General features: G+C 40.2%; 1 protein-coding gene across 2 annotated transcripts in view; it reads left to right on the forward strand.

The window, feature by feature from the left end:
- The window catches only part of LOC140485652 (serine/threonine-protein kinase 32B-like), a 349,305-nt gene that overhangs the window by 251,593 nt on the left and 73,962 nt on the right, over positions 1–23,750 (forward strand). For both annotated transcript variants that reach the window (XM_072584023.1, XM_072584024.1), the window contains one exon: positions 13,593–13,682. In XM_072584023.1, the coding sequence (XP_072440124.1) occupies positions 13,593–13,682 (90 nt within the window). The remainder of the gene's footprint in view (positions 1–13,592; positions 13,683–23,750) is intronic.

Here is a 23,750-nt window from a genome sequence, read left to right on the forward strand (position 1 = left end):
CCCTCGTGCTGCAGATGGCAATGCTCACAGGACGTCTATAGGCTCTCACATGAGTTTCGCGATCTGTTCTCTGGCAGACTAGTCAGCTTGCTGAGCTCCTGTCCCAGGAGATTGGCAATAGTTTCACAGTATAGCAGGCTTGAGGAGCTGAATGGTCTATTCCTGCTGCTTGTTTCTATGATTCTACAAGGATTTATGACTCGAGAGCAGATTTATCTGCTCAGACACCTTCAAAAGCCACTCAACCTCTCACACACATCCAGCCCAACTCACTTGCTGAGTCAAATGAGTTGAGTGAAGTCTTCCAGGAGAGTCCACTGAATCCGCAGCAGTAAAAGAAAGACAAAACCACCTCACCTGTAAGGCTCAGGCTGATACTTTTAAATAGCATCAATGGGTGTTCCTTATGCAGCCAAATGACGTCATGATCTGCTATGTATCTGTGCTCCCTATGCTTGCACAGCATTCCTGTGCTGTTACTGGATTAGTGGTGCTGGAAGAGCACAGCAGTTCAGGCAGCATTGTGAACTGCTGTGCTCTTCCAGCACCACTAATCCAGTATTTGGTTTTCAGCATCTGCAGTCATTGTTTTTACATTCCTGTGCTATTGCCCACTCCAGATCTGGTGTACAGGGCAAACTGTGCTGGGTGTAAACAAAAGTCAGCCTCCTTCACTTTTAATATCTTTGGGCACTGCAGAGCTAAATGTTGCAACTCTAATCGTAATAATCCCTCTATAGATTGAAAGAAATTAAGTTTCTTCCTAACTTTGTGCTTCAGTTTACACTACTGAAGTAAGGGTTAATAATTTAATTCCACAATTAACGTATGATGTCGGCTAAGGAACAATAGGATAAAAATACAGTGTGCATCAATAATGAGCACATTGTACCATTTGTATGCAGTTCCTTTGGTAATGCTTTACCAAATATCTTACCATTTTCAATATAAGCTGGTCTATAAACTTGATTTTTAAAAAATGTACAAAGGGTTCTGCTATAGATCCATTTGTGAATTCATTACTAATATCAGATCATACCATTTCAATAAAATTAATTCAGTTGAAAAGTGAAATTTGTACTGTATTTTTATGTAAAGCTAGCAACTGATGGAAATTTATTCTGGTATTAGAAAGAAAAAATACCAGTGAGAAATCTGATTAGTTTTAAAATATAGAATTTCAAAAATATATAAATATAATTTGCAACATCAGCCTTTAAGTTAAATACAACACCCTTGGTCTAAGTTTAGATTCTCTGTTGGCAATATTCCAACTGTAGGTAGCTGTTTGTTTGGATAGATCTTCAGTAGAATATAGTTCGAAGACGTGTAATCCAGTCAAGTGTAGACGACCCTTCCATTGATGGCATTGCTGAGTGATTTAGACAGAATGACAGCCAGGTGGATTTTATTGAGTTCATCTTTTTAAAATCTGCAATTTCTAGTTAGGGATAAGAGAGGCCATTAGGAAAACTAGAACTATATCTCTGATCAATTTTGCAGAGATATGTCTGTTTAGTGATGTTAAAGTTGTGTTCTTATTTTCACTGTGTTCTTACACATTTTTACCAAAGTAATCCAGAGCAGATACTAATCCCTTTTTTTGGCAGTTTGGAGATTGTATTGCAAACAATAAACTAAGTTGTGCAAGACTGTAATTTATTATTCATTATTTTCACAAACTGAGAGATCAGTCCATGCTAGAAACAATTTCATCTCTAAAGACATGATGGGACCTTTTATGTTTCACAAGCTGTGGTCAAACATGCATACTCTGAAGTGAACTGATTGAGAGTTCAAGATTGGGTCTATGCTTTGTTCAGAATGTCAAAAGGCTTGTACAACCTAAGTTTAAAATTGAATATTTGGTTCTCGTGTGACCAGGCTAACTTCGACATTTTGAATCAAAAGTCAACTGGGAGAGCCACCCCAAAACCTTTTACTACCATTGTCACTGTCATAGTGATGCGAAAGTAGAATTTCAATGATCGTGAGGTCATTGTGGCACATTTTAGATCATTTTATACCATCATACAAACTAATGGAAAGCTTCATTGTTTGGAAATAAATACCAAAACTTCATTCATACTTGTCAACAGTGAATACCTAAGAGATATTGCTGTGAGTGGGATGAAGAAAGTGATTCCATTTACACCAGCAATAATGAAACTTTTTGCATTTTAAAATCTTTGCAGTTTTGTTAGCTAAGCTTCTAAGTAAATTTAGTCTGTCATAGCAAACCATTATTTTCCTTTTTTAAGATAGTAAGCTATATTTTTCTACCCTTCAAAAATAACCTTGGGTGGATTTTTCGTCGTTTATATAAATGATTTGGATGTGAACATAGGAGGTATGGTTAGTAAGTTTACACCAAAATTGGTGGTATAGTAGACAGTGGAGAAGGTTACCTCAGAGCACAAGGGGATCTTGATCAGATAGGCCAATGTGCCGAGAAATGGTAGATGGAGTTTAATTCAGATAAATGTGATGTGCTGCATTTTGGAAAAGCAAATCAGAGCAGGACTTATACACTTAATAGTAAGGTCCCGGGGAGTGTTGCTGAACAAGCAGACCTTGGAGTTCAGGTTCATAGTTCCTTGAAAATAGAGTCACAGGATAGTGAAGAAGGCGTTTGGTATGCTTTCCTTTATTGGTCAGTGCATTGATTATAAGAGTTGGGAGGTCATGGAATACAGCGTGCAATCTGGTCTTCCTGCTATAGGAAGGATATTGTTAAACTTGAAATGGTTCAGAAAAAAAATTTGCAGCAATGTTGCCAGGATTGGAGGGTCTGAGCTATAGGGAGAGGCTGAATAGGCTGGGGCTATTTTTGCTAGAGTGTCGGATGCTGAGAAATAACCTTATAGTGGTTTATAAAATTAGGAGGGCCATAGATAGGGTAAATAGCCAAGGTCTTTATCTTAGGGTTGGGAAGTCCAAAACTAGAGGTCACAGGTTTAAGGTGAGAGGGGCAAGATATAAAAGGGACCAAAGGGACAAACTTTTCATGCAGTGGGTGGAGCGTGTATGGAATGAGCTGCCAGAGGAAGTGATGGAGGCTGGTACAATTACAACATTTAAAAGGCATCTGGATGGTATATGAAAAGGAAGGGTTTAGAGGAATATGGGCCAAATGCTGGCAAGTGGGACTAGATTAATTTAGGATAACTGTTCAGCATGGATGAGTTGGCCCAAAGGGGCTGGTGCCATGCTGTACAGCTTTATGACTCTATGTCTGTCTAAATACAGCAGGGCTTCCAACAACAACATTCATTTGTACAGCATCGTGAATGTAAAAACACGTCTCAAGGTTGCTTTGCAGTAATGTTATGAAGCGAAATTGACAGCATGCCACCTAAGGACAGATGACTAAAAAGGTAGGCTATGAGGTTGCTTTCCAGTGGCACACCATAGGGATCAGTGTTGGGTCCCTTTACTGTTTGTGACATGTATAAATGATATCGAAGAAAATATGGGGTGTCCGGTGTTGCTGATAAGTTTGCGTATGACACGGGTAGTTGACAATGAGAAAGAAGGTCTTAGGTTACAGGAGGATATTAAACAGATTGGTCAGATCAGTGGCAGGTGTAATTTTGCCCTGATATGTGTGAGGTGATGCACCTTGGTTGAAGTAACAAGACAACGGAGTACTCAATGAATGGCAGGACACTAGGAAGCTCAGAGGAACAGAGGGATCTTGGGAGCTTATCCACAGATCCTCAAAGGTGGCAGAACAGATTGATAGGATAGTTAAGAGAGACTTGCATTTATCAGTCGTGGGCATGGATTTTATGGTTATGCAGAGAGGTTATGTTGGAGCTGTACAGGAATTTGGTTAGGCCCCAACTGGAGTACTATGTGCAGTTCTGGTCACCACACTATAGAGAGGATGTGAAACAAAGAATTGCAGATGCTGGAAATCTGAAACAAAAACAGAAATTGCTGGAGAAACTCAGCAGGACTGGCAGCATCTACAGAAGGAGGTGATCCCTTTAGAGGAGGTGCAGAGGAGATTCACCAAGATATTGCCTGGGATGGAACATTTTAGGTCCGAAGGGAGGCTGGATAAGATCAGGTTGTTTATGTTAGAGTAGAAAAGGGTAAGGGGAACCTTTTTGAAGTATATAAGGTGATATGGGCATGGACAGGACAGATAAAAAGCAGCTGTTCACTATAATTGAGGGGTCAATAACAAGGGGAGATGATTTTATGGTAAAAGGCAGGGGATTTAGAGGGGATTGGAGGCAAAGTCTTTTCATCCAGAGGGGTCAGGAATCTAGAATCCACTGACTGGGAGGGTATTTGAGGCAGGAAACCTCACAATATTTAAAAAGTACTTGGATGAGCACTCGAGATATCATAACATTCAAGGTATGGGCCAAGTGCTGGAAATTGGAGCTAGTGTAGATTTGGAGTAGGTTTTGTCAGTGCAGACTAGATGGGCCAGAGGGTCTCTTCTATACTATATGATTTCTATAAGGCCTGGCAGCTGAAGATATGGCTGCCAATGGAGACACAGAATTGGAGAAGAGAGATGATTGTAAGGTTGGAGAAAATTACAGAGGCAGGAAAGGGTGAGACCATGGTGGATTTGTTTACAAGCATCGTCATTTTTAAAATGAGGTGTTGATGGACTTGAACCAATATAGTTTAGAAAGTGCAGGGATGTTGAGTAAAGGGGAGTTGGTGTGGAGATATGAGTAGAGAAGTTTTAATGAGTTCAGGCTTATGGAGGATGGAAGATGAGAGGCCATCCAGAAATAGTCAAATTTCGAGTTAACAAAGGCATGGAAGAAGGTTTCAGCAGCAGGTGATATGAGTGTGGGGAACTAATGGGTCATATTACAGCAGTAATGTAAGTAATGTTGGAGGCAGGATGGACATTTATTTGAATGTTTGAATTGCAGTCAAGTATGACCCACAGGCTTGGAATGGTCTCATTCAGCTTCAGTCATCCACTGAGCGGCAGAATCGGGTCGATGGCTAATGAGCAGTGACATGGCTGTGACCAAAGACAATAGCTTTCATTGCTTTGAGACAGGCGGTAGTCTAGTGTTATTATTATCACTAGGCTAGTAACTCAGATATCTGGGTAATGCTCTGGGGACCTGAGTTCAAATCCCATCATGGCAGATATTTTTAAAGATATCTGATTGTGAAACTGTTGTTGCTCGCAGGCAAATCCATCTGGTTCATTCTGTCTTTTAGGGAAGGAAACTGCTGTCCTTACCTGGTCTGGCCTATGTGTGAGTCTAGAACTACACAATACGATTGATTCTTAACTACCCTCTGGTGGGTTAATGGGAAGGCTGTGATGGGAATGCTGTGATGGGAATGCTGTGATGGGAATGCTGTGAATTAACTTAAAAAAATAGTTGGAGGTGAATTTTGCTGAACCAGTTGTGACTGTTATACATAGCAGTGTAACAACGTAGAGTGTGTAGATGGGTTGAAAACTTGGAGGTGAGATAGAATGAGTGTTGTTGATTTACATTTGGAATTTGACATTATCTTTTGATTGATTCAATAGACTATTTCTGTGAGGTCTATCCACTTTTACGTCAGCTTCTTGTACGTTGGAGACAGACTTGCTTCATCACCAGTGAAGCCAAGAGAGGCATATTCCTGGAGTTTGCTGCAGTGCAGCAGTTAGCATATATATTACATTTTCAAAATACCCTTTTACCCTGCCTTGTCTGGTGCAAACAATTGTGATGGAATGGTTGAAATATTGATACTCAAACTTGAACATTCTGACTTACTGCAAAGTACAACCTAGTCAAATCTTTTTCCATTTGCCTCTTAATTACCTCTGTCTTCAATCTCGGAACAGTCAGTAATTGGGTTCAGATGACTTTTAAACAGTTCTAACGTCTTTAAGGATTTTTACCTCCTATTCTGCTTTATCACCTCAGCTGTTTGAATTTCATTTACAAGCTCAGTTTTCAGTTCCCATCAATTGTACGTTCTTGTATCTAATCATACGATAACCCACAGCTACGCTAATGTACTGCCCTCAGGAGATTGGTTTCAAGCAGAGCATATCTATCTTAGGTGATGGAAAACACTGGGGTTAATCCCCTATTCTGCTTCATTCAACCTCTAAAGGTAATAATCATGTTCCTGTATAAGAATGTACTCCTCAAAATGGCTTCCCATGCAAAACACTTCTATTTGAGCACTGGTTTAAAATGAATGATTTATATACAGTAAAGGACCTAGGAAATGTTGCCTCAAGGTCATTTAAATGGATTTGCAAAAGCGTTTTGAGTGAAGTGTTGAAATCAGGACATGACTACCAAATAAGGCAGTACAAAACAGATAAGAATCAAGACTAGTCACAAAAAGTCTCCCTCCTTTTTCATCTATTCTCCCCAATATTTACATGAAATGGTGCTACGAAGTGCAGGTAGAACATTAGTCATTAAATACTAGTCACTGTTTTAAAACATTTATTTTCTTGTGCTATGCTTTGCACTGGATCCATTGATAGCCACTACATGCTAATTTTCTGGCAGAGAAATATCAATTGCACTAATGATTTCTGTCACTCCTTTCGGAATGGTTCAATCCCTTTTCATTTGTTGCTCACAAGTACAGCGTGAGGCCCGAACTAAAATTAAAACTTGTTTTTGATTTATGAAATTACAGGAATCCCTCGGGCATGAATTTGATAAGGATCCCAACAGAAAAAAAATCTTCCTTTTTCTAACTTTGCTATGCTTTGACCTTTTGTATTGGTCCTCCTTTTAAAAACTTAATTGCAAAGATTTTGGTTAATGTTCTGTTAGTGTTTCAGGCTATATTCCAGCATTTTTAAACTTGTCCTTTTCATAAAAATAAACTTTGTGAAGCCTACATTTCAATATCTGTAGCAAATTACACATTAAAAAAAGAAAATGTTATTCAGATCCATTAGATATTCTTGTGAGCTTCCTAAGTGGTTGTAGTTTTCAAGAAGTAAATTTAATAAGTATTAGGTAAATAGAAAAATTTAATGGCTTCAGAGCTTTCTTTTTATATATTAGTATTGACATTATCTAGAGAATATGATCTTTCTGAGGGGACAGTGCTACAGATCTCAAAAGCAAATATTTTACCTTAAATTATGTCAGTAATTTTTTTTCTGCTGAAGTTATAGAGTCATACAACACAGAAACAGACCTTTTAGTCCAATTTGTCCACGCTGACCAGATATCCTAAATAAATCTAGTCCCATTTGCTAGCATTTGGCCCAAATCCCTCTAAATCCTTCCTATTCATATATCCATCTAGGTGCCTTTTAAATGTTGGAATTGTATCACCCTCCACCACACCCTCTGCCAGCCCATGAAAATGTTGCCCCTTGGTTCCACTCTCACCTTAAACCTATGCCCTCTAGCTCTGGACTCCCCCACCCTGGTCTATTTACTCTATTTATGCCCCTCATGAGTTTTTTAAACTTCTACAAGGTGATTCCTCAGCCTCGGAGAAAATAGCCCCAGTCTTTCAGCCTCTCCCTATAGCTCAAACCCTCCAACCCTGGAAACATCCTTGTAAATCTTTTCTGAATTCTTTCAAGCTTCACAACATCCTTCCTATACCAGGGAGACCAGAATTGTACATAATATTCCAATAGTGGCCTAACCAATGTCCTGTACAGTCACAACATGCCCTCCCAAGTTCTATGTTCAATGCACTGACCAATAAAGGCAAGCAAAGCAATTGTTTTCTTTACTATCCTATCTACCTGTGACTTTCAAGGAGCTTGAACCTGCACTCCATGGTCTCTTTGTTTAGCAACAATCCCCAGGACTTCATGATTAAATGTATAATTTGTGCCCTGATTTGCCTTTCCAAAATGCTAAGTTACCCACTATCTGCCACTTTTCAGCCCATTGGCTCACCTGATCATGATCCCATGGTACTCTGAGGTAACCTTCTTGGCTGTCGACTACGCCACAATTTTAGGGTCATCTGCAAACTTACTAACTGTACCTCCTATGTTCGCATCTAAATCATTTATATAAATGATGAAAAGCAGTAGACCCAGCATCGATTCTTGTGGCACACCACTGGTCACAGGCCTCCAGTCTGAAAAGCAACCCTCCACCACCACGTTCTGTCTTCTACCGTCGAACCAGGTCTGAATCCAAATGTTCTAGTTCTCCCTCCTATCCATGTGATCTAACCTTACTAACCAGTCTATCATGAGGAACCTCGTCGAACACCTTATTGAAGTCCTTATAGACCACATCCATTGTACTACCCTCATCAATCCTCTTTGTTACTTCCTCAAAAAACTCAATCACATTTGTGGGACACATTTTCCCATGCACAAAACCTTGATGACTATCCCTAATCAGACCTTGCCTTTCCAAGTACATGTAAATTCTGTCTCTCAGGATTCCCTCCAACAACTTGCCCACCACTGATATTAGACTCACTGGTCTATAGTTCCCTGGTTTTTCCTTACCACCTTTCTTAAATAATGGCACCACGTTAGCCAACTTCCAGTCTTCTGGGCACTTTGCCTGGGGCTTCTGATGATACAAATATCTCAGCAAGAGGCCCAGCAATCACTTCTCTAGCTTCCCAGAGAGTTCTAGGGTACACCTGATCAGGTGAGGATTTATCCACCTTTATGAGTTTTAAGACATCCAACACTTCCTTCTTTTTAATTTGGATATTTTTCAAGATGTCACTATTGCTCCACGTTTCCTATCTTCCAAATCCTCCGCCACACTAAACACTAATGCAAAATATCATTTAGTATCTTCCCCATTTCCTGTGCCTATTCTCTTCATAGTTCCTCTTTTGTCCTTAATGTATGTCTGGAGTCATTGAGTCATAGAGATGTACAGCATGGAAATAGACCCTTCAGCCCAACCCGTCCATGCCGATCAGATATCCCAACCCAATCTAGTCCCACTTGCCAGCGCCGACCCATATCCCTCCAAATCCTTCCTATTCATATACCCATCCAAATGCCTCTTAAATGTTGCAATTGTACCAACCTCCACCACATCCTCTGGCAGCTCATTCCATATATGTACCACCCTCTGCGTGAAAAAGTTGCCCCTTAGGTCTCTTTTATATCTTTCCCCTCTCACCCTAAACCTATGCCCTCTAGTTCTGGACTCCCCAACCCCAGGGAAAAGACTTTGTCTATTTATCCTATCCATGCCCCTCATAATTTTGTAAACCTCTATAAGGTCACCCCTCAGCCTCCGACGCTCTAGGGAAAACAGCCCCAGACTGTTCAGCCTCTCCCTGTAGCTCAGATCCTCCGACCCTGGCAACATCCTTGTAAGTCTTTTCTGAACCCTTTCAAGTTTCACAACATCTTCCCGATAGGAAGGAGATCAGAATTGCACGCAATATTCCTAACCAATGTCCTGTACAGCTGTAACATGACCTTCCAACTCCTGTACTCAAGAAAGGAAAGCATACCAAACGCCTTCTTCACTATCCTATCTACCTGCAACTCCACTTTCAAGGAGCTATGAACCTGCAGTCCAAGGTCTCTTTATTCAGCAACGCTCAGGAGGACCTTACCATAAAGTGTATAAGTCCGGCTAAGACTTGCTTTCCCAAAATGAATCCCTTTGAATTCTCCTTAACCCTATTTGCCAAAACTTTCTTGTGTCCCCTTTTTGCCCTCCCGATTTCCCTCTTAAGACTTCGATTCCAGCCTCTGGCAACTGTCTGTGTGGAGTTTTCACCTTCTCCCCGTGTCTGCATTGGTTTCCTCTATGTGCTCCAGTTTCCTCCACAATCCAAAGGTTAGGTGGATCGGTCATGCTCAATTGCCCACAGTGTTCAGGGGTATGTAGGTTGGATGGATTGGTCTTGCTAACCTGCCCACAGTGTTCAGGGGTATGTAGGTTAGGTGGATTGGTCATGCTAAATTGCCCACAGTGTTCAGGGGCATGTAGGTTAGGTGGATTGGTCATGCTCAATTGCCCACAGTGTTCAGGGGTATGTAGGTTAGGTGGATTGGTCATGCTAAACTGCCCACAGTGTTCAGGGGTATGTAGGTTAGGTGGATTGGTCATGCTAAACTGCCCACAGTGTCAGGAGTATGTAGGTTAGGTGGATTGGTCATGCTAAATTGCCCACAGTGTTCAGGGGTATGTAGGTTAGGTGGATTGGTCATGCTAAACTGCCCACAGTGTCAGGGGTATGTAGGTTAGGTGGATTGGTCATGCTAAATTGCCCACAGTGTTCAGGGGTATGTAGGTTAGGTGGATTGGTCAGAGGTAAATATAGGGTTGCCAAATCGATCTGGGTGGGTTACTCTTCAGAGGGTCAGTGTGGACTTATGAGGCCAAAGGCCCTGTTTCCACTCTGTAGAGATTCTATGATTCTATACGCCTATTCCCTTTATACTCTACTAAGGATTCACTTGATTTCTGCTGTCTATACCTGACATATGCTTCTTTCTTATTCTTGACCAAAACCTCAATTACTCTAGTCATCCAGGATCCCCTACACTTACCAGCCTTGCCTTTCACCCTAATGGGAATATATTGTCTTTGGACACTCAGCATCTCATTTTTGAAGGCTTCCCATTTTCTAGTCATTGTTTTACCTGTGAACATCCACTTCCAATCAATCTTTGAAAGTTCTTGCCTAATATCTTCAAAATTAGCCTTCCTCCAATTTAGAACTTCAACCTTTAGATCCAATCTATTCTTTTCCATCGCTACTTTAAAACTAATAGAATTATGCTCACTGGCCACGAAGTGCACCCCCACTGACACCTCAGTCACCTGCTTTGCCTTATTTCCAAAGAATAGATCAAGTTTTGCACCTTCTCCAGTAGGTACATCCACATACTGAATCCAAAGATTTTCTCATACACACCTAACAAATTCTTCTCCATCCAGGCCCTTAACATTATGGCAGTCCCAGTCTATGTTTGGAAAGTAAAAGTCCCCTACCATAACCACCTTATTATTCATTCAGATAACTGAGATCTCCTTACAAATTTGTTTCTCAATTTCCCCCTAACTACTGGGGGGTCAATAGTACAATCCCAAAAAGATGATCATCCCTTTCTTATTTCTCAGTTCCACCCACGTATTGCCAGGAATATCCTCCATTAGTACAGCTGTAATGTTATCCCTAATCATAAACACCACATTCCCTCCTCTCTCAGCCCCCCACTTTTCTATCATTCTTATAGCATCTATAGCCTGGAGCATTAAGCTGCCAGTCCTGTCCATCCCTGAGCCACATCTTTGAAATTGCTATGATATCCCAGTCCCATGTTCCTAACCATGCCCTGAGTTAATCTGCCTTCCCTGTTAGACCTCTTGTATTGAAATAAATGCAGTTTAATTTATTAGTCACACCTCATTCTCTGCTTTGTTCTTGCCTGCCTTGACTGCTTGACTCATAGAGCATCGAACATTACAGCGCAGTACAGACCCTTTGGCCCTCAATGTTGCACCAACCTGTGAAACCAATCTGAAGCCCATCTAACCTACAATATTCCATTTTCATCCATATGTCTATCTAATGACTATTTAAATGCTAATTTAAGTTGGCGAGTCCACTACCATTGCAGGCAGGGTGTTCCACACCCCTACCACTCACTGAGTAAAGAAACTACCTCTGATATTTGTCCTATATCTACCACCCCTCACTCTAAAGCTGTGCCCCCTTGTGCTAGCCATCACCATCCGAGGAAAAAGGCTCTCACTGTCCATCCTGTCTAACCTTCTGATTATCTTGTATGTCTCAATTATGTCACCTCTCAACGTTCTCTCCAATGAAAGCAGCCTCAAGTCCCTCAGCCTTTCTTTGTAAGACCTTCCCTCTGTACCAGGCAACATTCTGGTAAATCTCCTTTGAACCCTTTCCAAAACCTCCACATTCTTCCCATACCACTGTGACCAGAACTGTATGCAATACTCCAAATGTGGCCACACCAGCATACGGCTGCAGCATGACCTCATGGCTCCAAAACTCAATCCCTCTACCAATAAAAGCTAACACACTATATGGCTTCTTATCAACCCTATCAACCTGTGTGGCAAATTTCAGTGATCTATGTACATGGACACCAAGATCTCTCTGCTTATCTACACTACCAAGAACCTTACCATTAGCCCAGGACTCTTTATTCCTTTTGCTCCTTCCAAAATGAATCACCTCACACTTTTCCGCATTAAACTCCACTTGCTCCTTTTCCCAACTGTAACAGTTTCAAACTAATCGCTTTTCCCACTATCTCCCAGGACTCCCAAACCCCTCTCTATGTTTTTACACCTTTAAAGTTTAACATAGAACATAGAAAAGTACAGCACAGAACAGGCCCTTTGGCCCACGATATTGTGCTGAGGATTAATCCTAATGTAAAGCAAAATACCTTAACCTACTTACCCCTCAATTCACTGCTATCCATGTGCATGTCCAGCAGTCGCTTAAATATCCCCAATGCCTCTGCTTCCACCACCACCGCTGGCAACGCATTCCATGCATTCACAACTCTCCCTGACGTCCCCTCTATACCTTTCTCCTAATATCTTAAAACTTTGACCCTTTGTCCAGTCAGTCCTGCCCTGGGGAAAAGTCTCTGGCTATTGACTATATCTTTTCCTCTCATTATCTTGTATATCTCAATCAGGTCACCTCCCTTTCTCCTTCTCTTCAGAGAGAAAAGTCCGAGCTTATTCAACCTCTCTTCATAAGGCAAGCCCTCCAGTCTCGACAGAATCCTGGTAAACCTTCGTTGCAACCTCTCCAAAGCCTCTGTATCTTTCCTGTAGTACGGAAACCAGAACCAGACACAATATTCCAAGTGTTGTCTCATCAGGGATTTGTAGATCTGTAGCAAAACCTTGCGATTCTTAAACTCGATCCCCCTGTTAATAAAAGCCAAAGAATCATATGCTTTCCTAACAACCCTATCCACGTGGGTGGCAACTTTGAGAGATGTATGTACATGAACACCAAGCTCCTTCTGTTCCTCCACACTGCCAAGAATCCTATCTTTAATTCTATATTCAGCATTCAAGTTTGACCTTCCAAGATGCATCACTTCACATTTATCCAAGTTGAACCCCATTTGCCGTTTCTCAGCCCGGCTCTGCATCCTGTCTAACGTCAGCAACAAAATATAATTAAAAAAGAACCCACTCTACTCACTTTTGCAGATTTACAAAAGAAAACCAGTAAGGTTATACTTTATCATACAGAATCCACACCAAATAAAATCACGGTCTCTTATTCTCCTAAATCATTGAACTTTTGTCAGAGAAGCCAATGTAAAGTTGTACTTAAGACATCAATGGACCAGAGCGCTCACCCCTGCTTCCGAAGCTATAAAGCTTACCAGGATCTGTATTCCTGAAATTCCTGAATATCAAAATGGATATTAACCTCCAAGTTGAGAACACATTGTCCAATGTGGCAAAGTAACTCCGCTCTTGCCTGCAAATCCTAATTTATTTTTTTCAACAATTCTTTGCAAGTTTAAATACTGACCGCTGTTCTGCCAACATGTTTCTTTCCAATATTGTGGATGAAAATGTTACATTTCTTCCCTTTGTTTTTGCAGAGAATTTCCTTTTTAAATTCAAATTGTTTGTTTTTTTTTGAAGGGCATGTTCACATCACTGATTTCAACATAGCAACAGTGGTGAAGGACTCTGACAAAGCCACATCAATGGCTGGGACCAAGCCATACATGGGTAAGCAGCATTACAATCAATACTTAATTTTTATAAGTACTAAGTAATAAAGATAATGAATTAGAAGTAATATCAAAATGGCAAGTCCAGGGTTTTCAGGAGATTTGAAAGTGAAAAATATCAATATAATTTTAAAAAATATTATTATGACTAGCATCTTCCCTGGTTGCTGAAAACTGATAAAATGGTTCTCAGAAAATGCTGATTTAAGCCAAAACACTGCTGTGACATTTTAGGAGATTTTAAATTGATTTTTTAGAAGAAAGATATAATAAAAAAGATCTTAAAAATATAATTTTATGCTGATTTCAGCACAGTAATGTTGGCTTAATGACCCCTGGCTCTGATGGATCATCTGAAATATCTTTGAAAATTACAATACAAAAAATATCCTGATTCCAAACTGAGCCAAATAACCAGTAGGGCAGAAACAGAGCAGGAGGAAAAGTGGGAGAGAGATTTAATAGCCAGGAAACCTGAAAGTATGAAAAAGTAACAAAGTGCTGGAGAAACCCAGTAGTTCTGGCAGCATCTGTAGACAGAGAAACAAAGTTAATATTTTGTGTCCAATAGGCAAATGTACACTTGCTATAGTCCTACAAAATCATAGGGCTGCTCTCTCATTAGAAAGAGAGAGATGACTGGTGCTGGTTAACCTGAGGGTCACCACATCTCAGGCAAGGGAGGATGTTGAGAAGGAGAGTCCTTCATGGTTACCTCAGCTGGTGCAGGAATTAGACCGACGCTGTAGGTATTGATCTACGTTACAGACCAACTGTCCAGCCAAATGAGATAACATATACAGTATTTAACAAGATCGCCTCTCATTTTTCTAAACTTCACTAAGTGAAGGCGCAAAATGCTCAATGTCTTGTCAGATGGTTATCCTTCCATTCCCACAATCAATCTAATGAATTTTCTCTTGTCTGCCTCTAGTGCCGGTAGATCAGAGGATCAATACTGTCAACAGTATTCCAGGTGTATTTAAGTACTGTCTTGCGTAGTTTTAGCACAACCTCCCTGATTTTATACTGCATTCTCTTTCAAGTAAAGACCAACATTCCATTTGCCTTTCCTATTACCTGCTGAACTTCAATACTTACTTCTTGGGTTGTATGCATGGGGAAATTGAAATCCTTCTGTGCTGCACCTTTCTGCAGCCTTTCTCTATTTAAGTAATATTCAGATCCTCTATTCCTCCAAACAAAGTGCATAACCTCACATTTTCCCACATTATATTCCAACTGCCAAGTCATCAATATTGATTGTAAATAAATGTGGTTCAAGCACTGATCCTGGAGACATTCCCCACTACTTGTAGTTTGCCAACCTAAAACTGCTGCCCTTATCCCAACTCTCTGCCTTCTATTTGTTAGCCAATCCTCTATCCATGCTAATGGACTATCTTGAGCTCTTAATAAGTGGCCTAATATCTGATACTTATCAAATGCTATATGGAAATCCAAATATATTTCATCCACGGCTTCCCTTGCATCAATTCTATTTGTTACCACATCAAAGAATTATAATGAATTTGTCGGGCATGAGTTTCCCTCATTGAGCAATGCTGACTCTGCCTACTTATATTATGTACTTCTGAATGCTTTGCTTTGACATTCTTTGACATAGACACTTCTCCAGAATCTAAGCAACTTCATTTAAATTCTAGGATGGATCCTGTCAGGTCAAGGGGATTTATCAATCATTTAACATTGAAATAGTCAAGCCTAGTAGTAATAACGGCATGGATGGGGAAGAAAGAGAAAGAGCGAAAAAGTTCAGAGCTGAAAAGAAGGGCAAAAAAAATTTGGAAGAAGTAGGTAGAAAAAAATGCTGAAACCGAAATTTAAGGAGGGAATTGTAATGAGTGAAATCTATTTTGTAACTAATTTCTGATTTTGTGGTGGGGTATGTGTACCATGTATAGAATCAAGGATATAATTGTTCCAAAGTATTTTTAATATTTGCAGAAGGTATCTGCCAGGCATAGGTACTGCAAAATCATAAACATATTTCTAAAGAATGAGCTTATGTTTGTGTTATTAATAGGGTTTATTGACCAGCCTGGTAACTTCAGAAATTTAATATAACATAGAGTCATAGAGATGTACAGCACGGAAACAGACCCTTCAGTCCAACTCGTCCATGCCCACCAGATATCCTAAATTAGTCTTATCTCATTTGCCGGCATTTGGCCCTTATCCCTCTAAACCCTTCCTATTCATATAGTCATTCAGATGCCTTTTAAATTTTGTAACTGTACCAGCCTCCACCAATTCCTCTGACAGTTCATTCCATACATGTATGACCCACTGAATAAGAAAGTTACCCCTTACATCCCTTTTCAATTTTTCCCCTCTTCACCTTACACACAAACCCTCTAGTTTTGGACTTCCCTACCCTGGAGAAAGAATCTTGAGTATTTACCCTGTCCATGCCCCTCATGATTTTATAAACCTATCAGCCTCCGACACTCCAGGGAAAATAACCCCAGCCTATTCAACCTTTCCCTATAGCTCAAAGCCTCCAGCTCTGGCAACATCCTTGTAAATCTTTTCTGAACCTTTCCAGTTTTTACAACATCTATCCTATAGGGAGAGAACAGAAATGCATGCAGTATTCCAATTGTGGCCTAACAAATGCCCTGGACAGCTGCAACATGACTTCCCAACTCCTATACTCACTCTACTGAGCAGTAAGGGCAAGAATACCAAACACCTTCTTCACTACCCTGTCTACCTGCAACCCTACTTTCAAGGGACTATGAACCTGCGCTCCAGGGTCTCTTTGGAACCATAAGGGTGGTTAAATAAGTAGGTTAGGCACACCAACGTCCACGGTGTTACTGAGGGTCCTTATCCAGACTGAGGGAATTATCCCTCCACACTGCACTATCAGTTTAATATAGAGTTGTGAGATCAGAAAAGGTATCATTTAGCTGAACTGCTTTAACTACAAATTGATTATTTTATTCACAGGCTTTGAAATCAAAATTACTCGACTGCCAAACTTGCAAGTTTTCTGAATGAAATATAGTTGCTTTATTTCCTAATTAAATGATAGGTAGTATTTAAGACAGTGGCAAATGTAAAGAGGCTGAAGGTAAATTAGATCACAGAAAGGATAAAGATAACCCATAATTCACGAGGATCTCCACAGTTGTATAATTCATTTCTGATATCTCATCTGTTGGTAAATGTTGAAATTCTTTGCCAGAGACATATCCTCTTTCTTGCAAGCTGGTGTAATTATATGTTCCCTCAACTAGAAACTTGCAAAGTATTTAACATTGAATTACATCCCATTTACAATCTTAGCAAACATCATTAGTGCAGATCAATTTAAAAACTGCAGTGTAGTATAAAACTGTGAAAAAAGTTAAATATCTGAATAATGGCAAACAGTCACAGGGGCCAGGCTTGATCTTTTTAAGGCAATCATACAATTAAGAATATTAGACATTCACCATTAAAATAAAATGATTGGGAATTCAATGGCAGTGATCTAAAATGGAAATGAAGTCAAACTGTTCTGTGCCCTGAAGCCAATCCACATGCTAAGAGTAGTTATGGGTAGTTATTTTCTGTGTTACCATTGATAAACTTTCACTGATCTTTCCCCATGTTCTCATGTTAATGTACAGCTGAGTATTTTGCTGAGGTTTGTAAATGTAAATGAGGGCCAGCATACAAATTTTATCATGTTTGTCTTCCAGTCTAATTTGCTATAACAATGCTGACTGTAAAAGTGGTATTGACTGTAATTGTAATTGTGTGTCATGCTCTAGTACAGATCACAGTTGAAGAAATTGATAGAACAACACATCGACGTTAATAAAAATGAAGCATCAGTATTAGTTGCATTAAACTGGCTGTGTTGGAGGAAAGAAGCAGCTACAAAGGAAAGCTGACAAGGTCCAAGCTGATAAACCCTTTTGCTCACAGTGTCATGTTGCAGCTGTGCACAGCATTCAGCCGTCAAGATGATGGCATTGGACCTTCCCCCTGCACCCCTGCCTCCATCTCCTTCTGGAATGCCCATCTGGAAGGACAGGCAATGGTGTTTGATGAGGCGCATTCCAAACAGCTCCATTTCCCGGGTTGTGCACTCTATGGGTTGTACCCAAGGTTAACACTGAGATTACTACTGTTGGAAGACAATTAGTGAAACCTCAGCGAAAGATGTTTATCAAATTGCCCAAATATAGTTGGTTCTTGAATTGCAAGAACTTGCCTGTGCTGAAGTGCAGTGAACTGACATACTTCATCCTTCAGTACGCTCTCTAATTTCTATCTGTGGTGTGTGAATCTCTGAGGACTGTGCGTGGTATTGACCTCCGAAACCGGACATCAACACGTCGGTTTGCTGATTGGCAAGTATGGAATCTCAGAGAATGTTCATTCCAATGTTCAAGACTGTAAAATCTAGATGATTTGACAGCAAGACTAGCCCTATAGCACCTAAAGAGATAGCAAGGCTTTTAAAAAGGGACACAAGACCTGAAAGAAAAATTCCAAACCTTTTTAAATTCTGGACCAAAGCATTAGTATTAGCAGAGAGTGTGGGTGCTTCTGTTAGAATTTGAATGAAAAAATTTGCAGCCAACCCAGATCTATCAACACCTTTTGCCAATGTGGTATGGTTAAGAGTTGGGAAGCTGGCGCAGTGGTGATGTTAGGGGCTAGTAATCCAGAAACCTAGACTCATGTTCATGAAACCTGAGCTCAAATTCCACTACAACAATAAGAAAGGTTCATTAGTTATTCCGTTGTCAGGGCTCACCATCAGAAATGGGCAATAAATGTGCATCTTGCCAGTAACATTCACTTCCCAAGAATTATTTTGTTTTAAAAATGAAAGAAAAGGTCCACATCATGATCAGATGTGCATCTGGACCCTCTTCCCAGCTAGGAATAGCATTCATGCTAATGTCTCAGTGCAAGAAGAAATTTAAGTTTTAAAATTAACATTCTCTGCTGCTGCTTCCCCTGCAGCACTAATGGATCCAGAATTGTTTCTGATACTCAATTTCAAATTCACTTGCCCATTATTTTAATAGAAGAACATGTTGCAAACATGTATCTCAGAGGTACATTGGGCAATTTCAAGAACATTGTAGTATAAAATGTTGCAAGTACAAAATCACGGAGTAGCCTTAAAATAAAAAAAAACTTCAAATTGGTCTTTGACTATTTTGGGAAATGAATTGTAGTGCATTTTAACTTTATAGTCTTTTGCTGCTCAAATGTGTTGGCCCTTAGGAAAGAAAGTTAACTACAATTAATTTTGGGCAAACACTTTAAAATATGGAATTGATGCAACTGAAAATAAATTGAATGTTTCAAAGCAGTTATTAAATTCAATAAAACTGGTTATCAGTCAAAAATGATACAACAGGCGAAGCTTTTAGATCTATTTCATTTGTTTTCTTGGTTTTACTTCGCATCCTTTACTTTTCTTTCCTCATAAATCACTTTCTTTTAAGAGAGAGCCCATGTTGCAATAAATCAATTGTGATTGGACATTTCAAGTCTCTATGGAAAGCTTCCTTTTAGCGTTTCCTGTAATTCGGAGGTCTCCTCTGGATATCAGTGACCCCGAACACAGGTTTGTTTGATTTCTATTAATATAATCATCAGACAGTTTAGTACTCTCAGTAGTGAATATCTGCTCTGTGCTTCAGCTGCACAGTTTCTCTGAGAAACCAGGCAGGATTGGATGGTTGATCTACCTTTGCCTGAGCTCTTTCAGATACCTGACCAAGTTCACCCAGCTCCATGCTAAAAGACATCTCTGCTTTTTGCCTGGTCCATTTCAGCATTAGCAACAATCATGACTAGCCCATTTCTCCATTAACAACAATCTGTGACCAGCCTGTTTCTCAGTTGTGACAATCTATGTTTGGCCAGTTTTCAGCCTCCGCAATCCTCATGAGAACTGAAAGATTCCAATAGCAACTTCTTCTGGACTTATTTATTCTCATGGAAATTGGGCTTTGTTCCAGTGTTCAGTTCTGAACAAGAGACATTCGACCTGAAACCTTGACTCTGCTGTCTCTCCAAGATGCTGCCAGATCTGCTGAGATTTTCCAGCAATTTTTGTTTTTGATTGTTCCACTACATTTGCTCTTTATCTTCCAGCTGCCGAATCAATAAACTCCTTTTAATACCATCTGCTTAAAACATTGTAACAAGTCCCTAATGTAGCACATTACAAGATACAGTATGAATTTATTAAAAAATTACACAGCCTTCCTTTTCACTATGTTCACTGTAGTATGTTGGAGAAAAGACTGGGTCAGTAACGTATAACATACATTTTGATTCCATCTACGTAGTTCTTGGTTTCTTGAGTTTTTACAATCCAATCCCACAATATTAACACCAAGGCCACAGTGATTGGGAAGCTCTTTAATTCCCCCATTGACCATCAGTTGTCTTTCATCGTCTCTATCTTTTTGATTTGTATCTATAATTTTTAGCATTGAATAGTATATAATATTTCTCCTCATTCAGTCCATGCTTTGCTATAGTCTCTCAATTTAACATTGAAGCTATTGATACAATCTCATTATTCTAAGTCAGGATGAACCTGGCCCTGTAGCTGTGTCCAAGACTTAGATCGATAGTGAAATGTAGGGTCATGCAGAGTATCCATGGCATTATACTTTGAGCAGGAGGGCTTAAATGAAATTAAAGCTATACAAAGAACATTTGGCTGAGGAAAACAGCGCAAGTGTAATGGCAGATCTGTCAGTGGAAAGCACCATCACATGGGGAGGTTTCAGTCACTGAGCCAAGTTCCAGCGAAGCCAGGTTATCAATGTCCTTACTCGTAATAAGACTGCACATGGCAAAAATCATTATCAAAAGGACAAAATCTGAAATCCTTTGGAAATACTCCAAAGGCCAATAGCAAGCCATTGGCATTCTTTGCTAAAGATGAAAGGAGTAGAGGATAAAAAGGCAGTAGTCAAGTAGGAAGGGAAGTTGAACTACAGATGAAACAACAACTTGACCTTTGACCACTCGTTTGGCTGTCAAAGTGAAGGTTATGCTGTTGTGTGAGAGGTTTATTTTTCCAAACGCTACCTCTACTTCACTGCAGTGTGTCTACAAAGAAAATAAAAGTAAAACATGGGAGCAAAATTAAAACAGCAGAGAAATTACTATGACATCTCGTAAGTGCTCAATGGCCAGTAGGGAAAATGAAAACAGACGTTGCAGAATTTACTTTATTGTTATTATTATTTCTTTGTAGTGCCCTTTTCATCCAGTTCTTGTATGAAGCAGATCCCTGAGCTACCCTGCAAATGTCCTGGATAGTAAAATAATACTCATTCAGTGGTATCCCCATGGCTGGAAAATGACATGGACTGTATGATGGCATAACTTCTACATCTTTTCAATGAAAGTTCAAACCATTTCTGGTTGGAGATCCTTGCATTTTCAGGCCAACCAAAATTACCAAACAGAGCTCTGATCCACAATACAGATTCTTCTTCCTTCTATAATTGAGACAAGAGAAACTCAGCAGATCTGACAGCATTTAGAAAGTGAATGTACTATAGTCAAGTTTGCAGATGACACAAAATAGATGGAGGGCAAGTGATTAGAATTACACAGAGTCTGAGAGGGATATAGATAAATTAAGCGAGTGGGCAAAAACTTGCCAGATGGAATATAATGTGGAAAAAATGTGAGATTATGGAAGAACTTAAATGGAGAAAGACTGTAGAAAGCTATAGAACTGTGGGAAATGGGAGTCTTTGTGCATATATCACAAAATGCTAACAATCCAAGTTCAAAAGAGAAGACAAATTAGAAGTGGACTTTATTTTAAATGGGGTGGAGTGTAAAGGTAGGAAGATTTTGCTAAAACCATACAAGGCAGTAGCTAGACCATAGCTGGAATACTATGAACAGTTTAGGGCCCTTTATCAAATGAAAGATATACTGGCTGTGGAGGCAGTCCAGAGAAGATTCACCAGACAGATACCATTTATGAAGAGATTGTCTTAGATGAGAGGTTCAGTAGGTCAGGGCCCATAGTGATTGGAATTTAGAAGAATGAAATATGATCTTATTGAAACATACAAGATTCTTAGGATAGTTTTTTTAAAAAAAAGAAGGGCTGTTTCCCCTTGTGGAAGAATCTAGGAGCAGAGTGCACAATCTAAGAATTTTTCTTTTCTTCATTGGTGGGATATGGATGTCACTGGCTAGCTAGCAATTATAGCCCGTCTCTAGTTGGCCACCTGAGCATTGGTGATGGTGAGCTGACATCTAGAACCGCTGCAGTCCACCTGCTGTGAGTTGATCCATAATGCCATTAGGGAGGGAATTCCAGGATTTTGACCCAGTGACAGTGAAGGAACGGCAATATATTTCCAAGTCAGAATGGTGAGTGGCTTGGAAGAGAACTTGAAGGTGGTGGTGTTTCCATATATCTGCTGCCCTTGTCCTTCTGGATGGAAGTGGTCATGAGTTTGGAAGGTGCTGTCTGAGGTTCTTCAGTGTTTTTCTACAGTGCAGTTTTATAGATAATACATGCTGTGCGTTGGTGATGGAGGGATTGGATACCTGTGATATGGTATCAATCAAGTGGGCTGCTTCATCCTGGATGGTGTCGAGTTTCTTGAGTAATGTTGGGGCTGCAAATAGGGAGTAGTCCATCACACTTCTGACTTGTGCCTTGTAGTTGGTGGACAGTCTTTAGGGAGTCAGGAGATGAGTGACTCGCCACAGTATTCCCAGCCTTTGATCTGGTCTTGTAGCAATTGTGTTTATATGATGACTCTAGTTGAGTGTCTGGTCAATGGCAACCCCCAGTTGTAGTGGGGAATTCATTGATTGTAACACCATTGAATGTTAGGGGATAGTGGTTAGATTGTCTCTTATTGGTAATGGTCACAGCCTGGCATTTATGTGGCATGAATGTTACTTGCCACCTGTCAGTCCAAGCCTGGATATTGCCCAAATCGTTTTGCATTTGAACATGGACAGCTTCTGAATCTGAGGAGTCGTGAATGTTGCTGAACATTGTGCTATCATCAGTGAACATCCCCACTTCTGATTTTATGATGAAGGAAAGGCTCTTACAGGTTGAGCCTGGGACACTACCATGAGGAACTCCTGCAGAGATGTCCTGGAGCTGAGATGACTGACCTCCAACAACCATGACCATCTTCCTTTGTGCCAGGTATGACTCCAACCGGTAGAGAGTTTGCCCCCAATACTGATTGATTCCAGTTTTGCTAGGGCTCCTTGATGCCACACTCAGTCAAATGCAGCCTTGATATAAAGGGCTGCCACTCCCACTTTGCCTCTGGAATTCAGCTTTTTTGTCCAGGTATGAACTAAGGCTGTAATGAGCTCAGGAGCTGAGTAGCCCTGGTGGAACCCAACGCGGTGTAACTGAGCAGGGTATTGCTGAGCAAGTGCTGCTTGATAGCACTGTTGATGACAACCTCCATCACTTTACTGATGATCAAGAGTAAACTGATGGGGCGGTAATTGGCTGGTTAGATTTCTCTTTTTTATGCACAAGACATACTTAGGCAAGTTTCCACATTGCCGGGTAAATGCCAGTGTTGTGACTGTACTGGACGAGCTTGGCCATTGGAGCAGCAAGTTCTGGAGCACAGGTCTTCAGTACTACTGCCAGAATAATGTTGGGCCCCATAGGTATCTGCAGTATCGAGTGTCCCCAACTATTTCTTGATATTGCATGAAGTGAATTGAATTGGCTGAAGATTGGTATTTATATTGCTGGGACACAGATGAAGAGGAATTTCTTCTCTCAGAAGATTGTGATTCTGTGCAGTTCTTTACTGCAGAAGGTTACCATGATCGTATCATCAAGTATAATCAAGATTGAGATAGAAGGATTTGCAATCAGTAAGGGAGTCAAGGTTATAGTGAAATGGCAGGAACGTGGAGTTGAGGATTATCAGATCAACGATGACCTCATTGAATGGTAGGGAAAACTCTAAGGGCTGAAGGACCTAATTCTGCTTCTAAGTCATATATGAACTTATTAAGTTTATATTTCTAAAACGATTGCACT

Source organism: Chiloscyllium punctatum, chromosome 14, assembly GCF_047496795.1.
Source record: "Chiloscyllium punctatum isolate Juve2018m chromosome 14, sChiPun1.3, whole genome shotgun sequence".
NCBI lineage: Eukaryota > Metazoa > Chordata > Chondrichthyes > Orectolobiformes > Hemiscylliidae > Chiloscyllium > Chiloscyllium punctatum.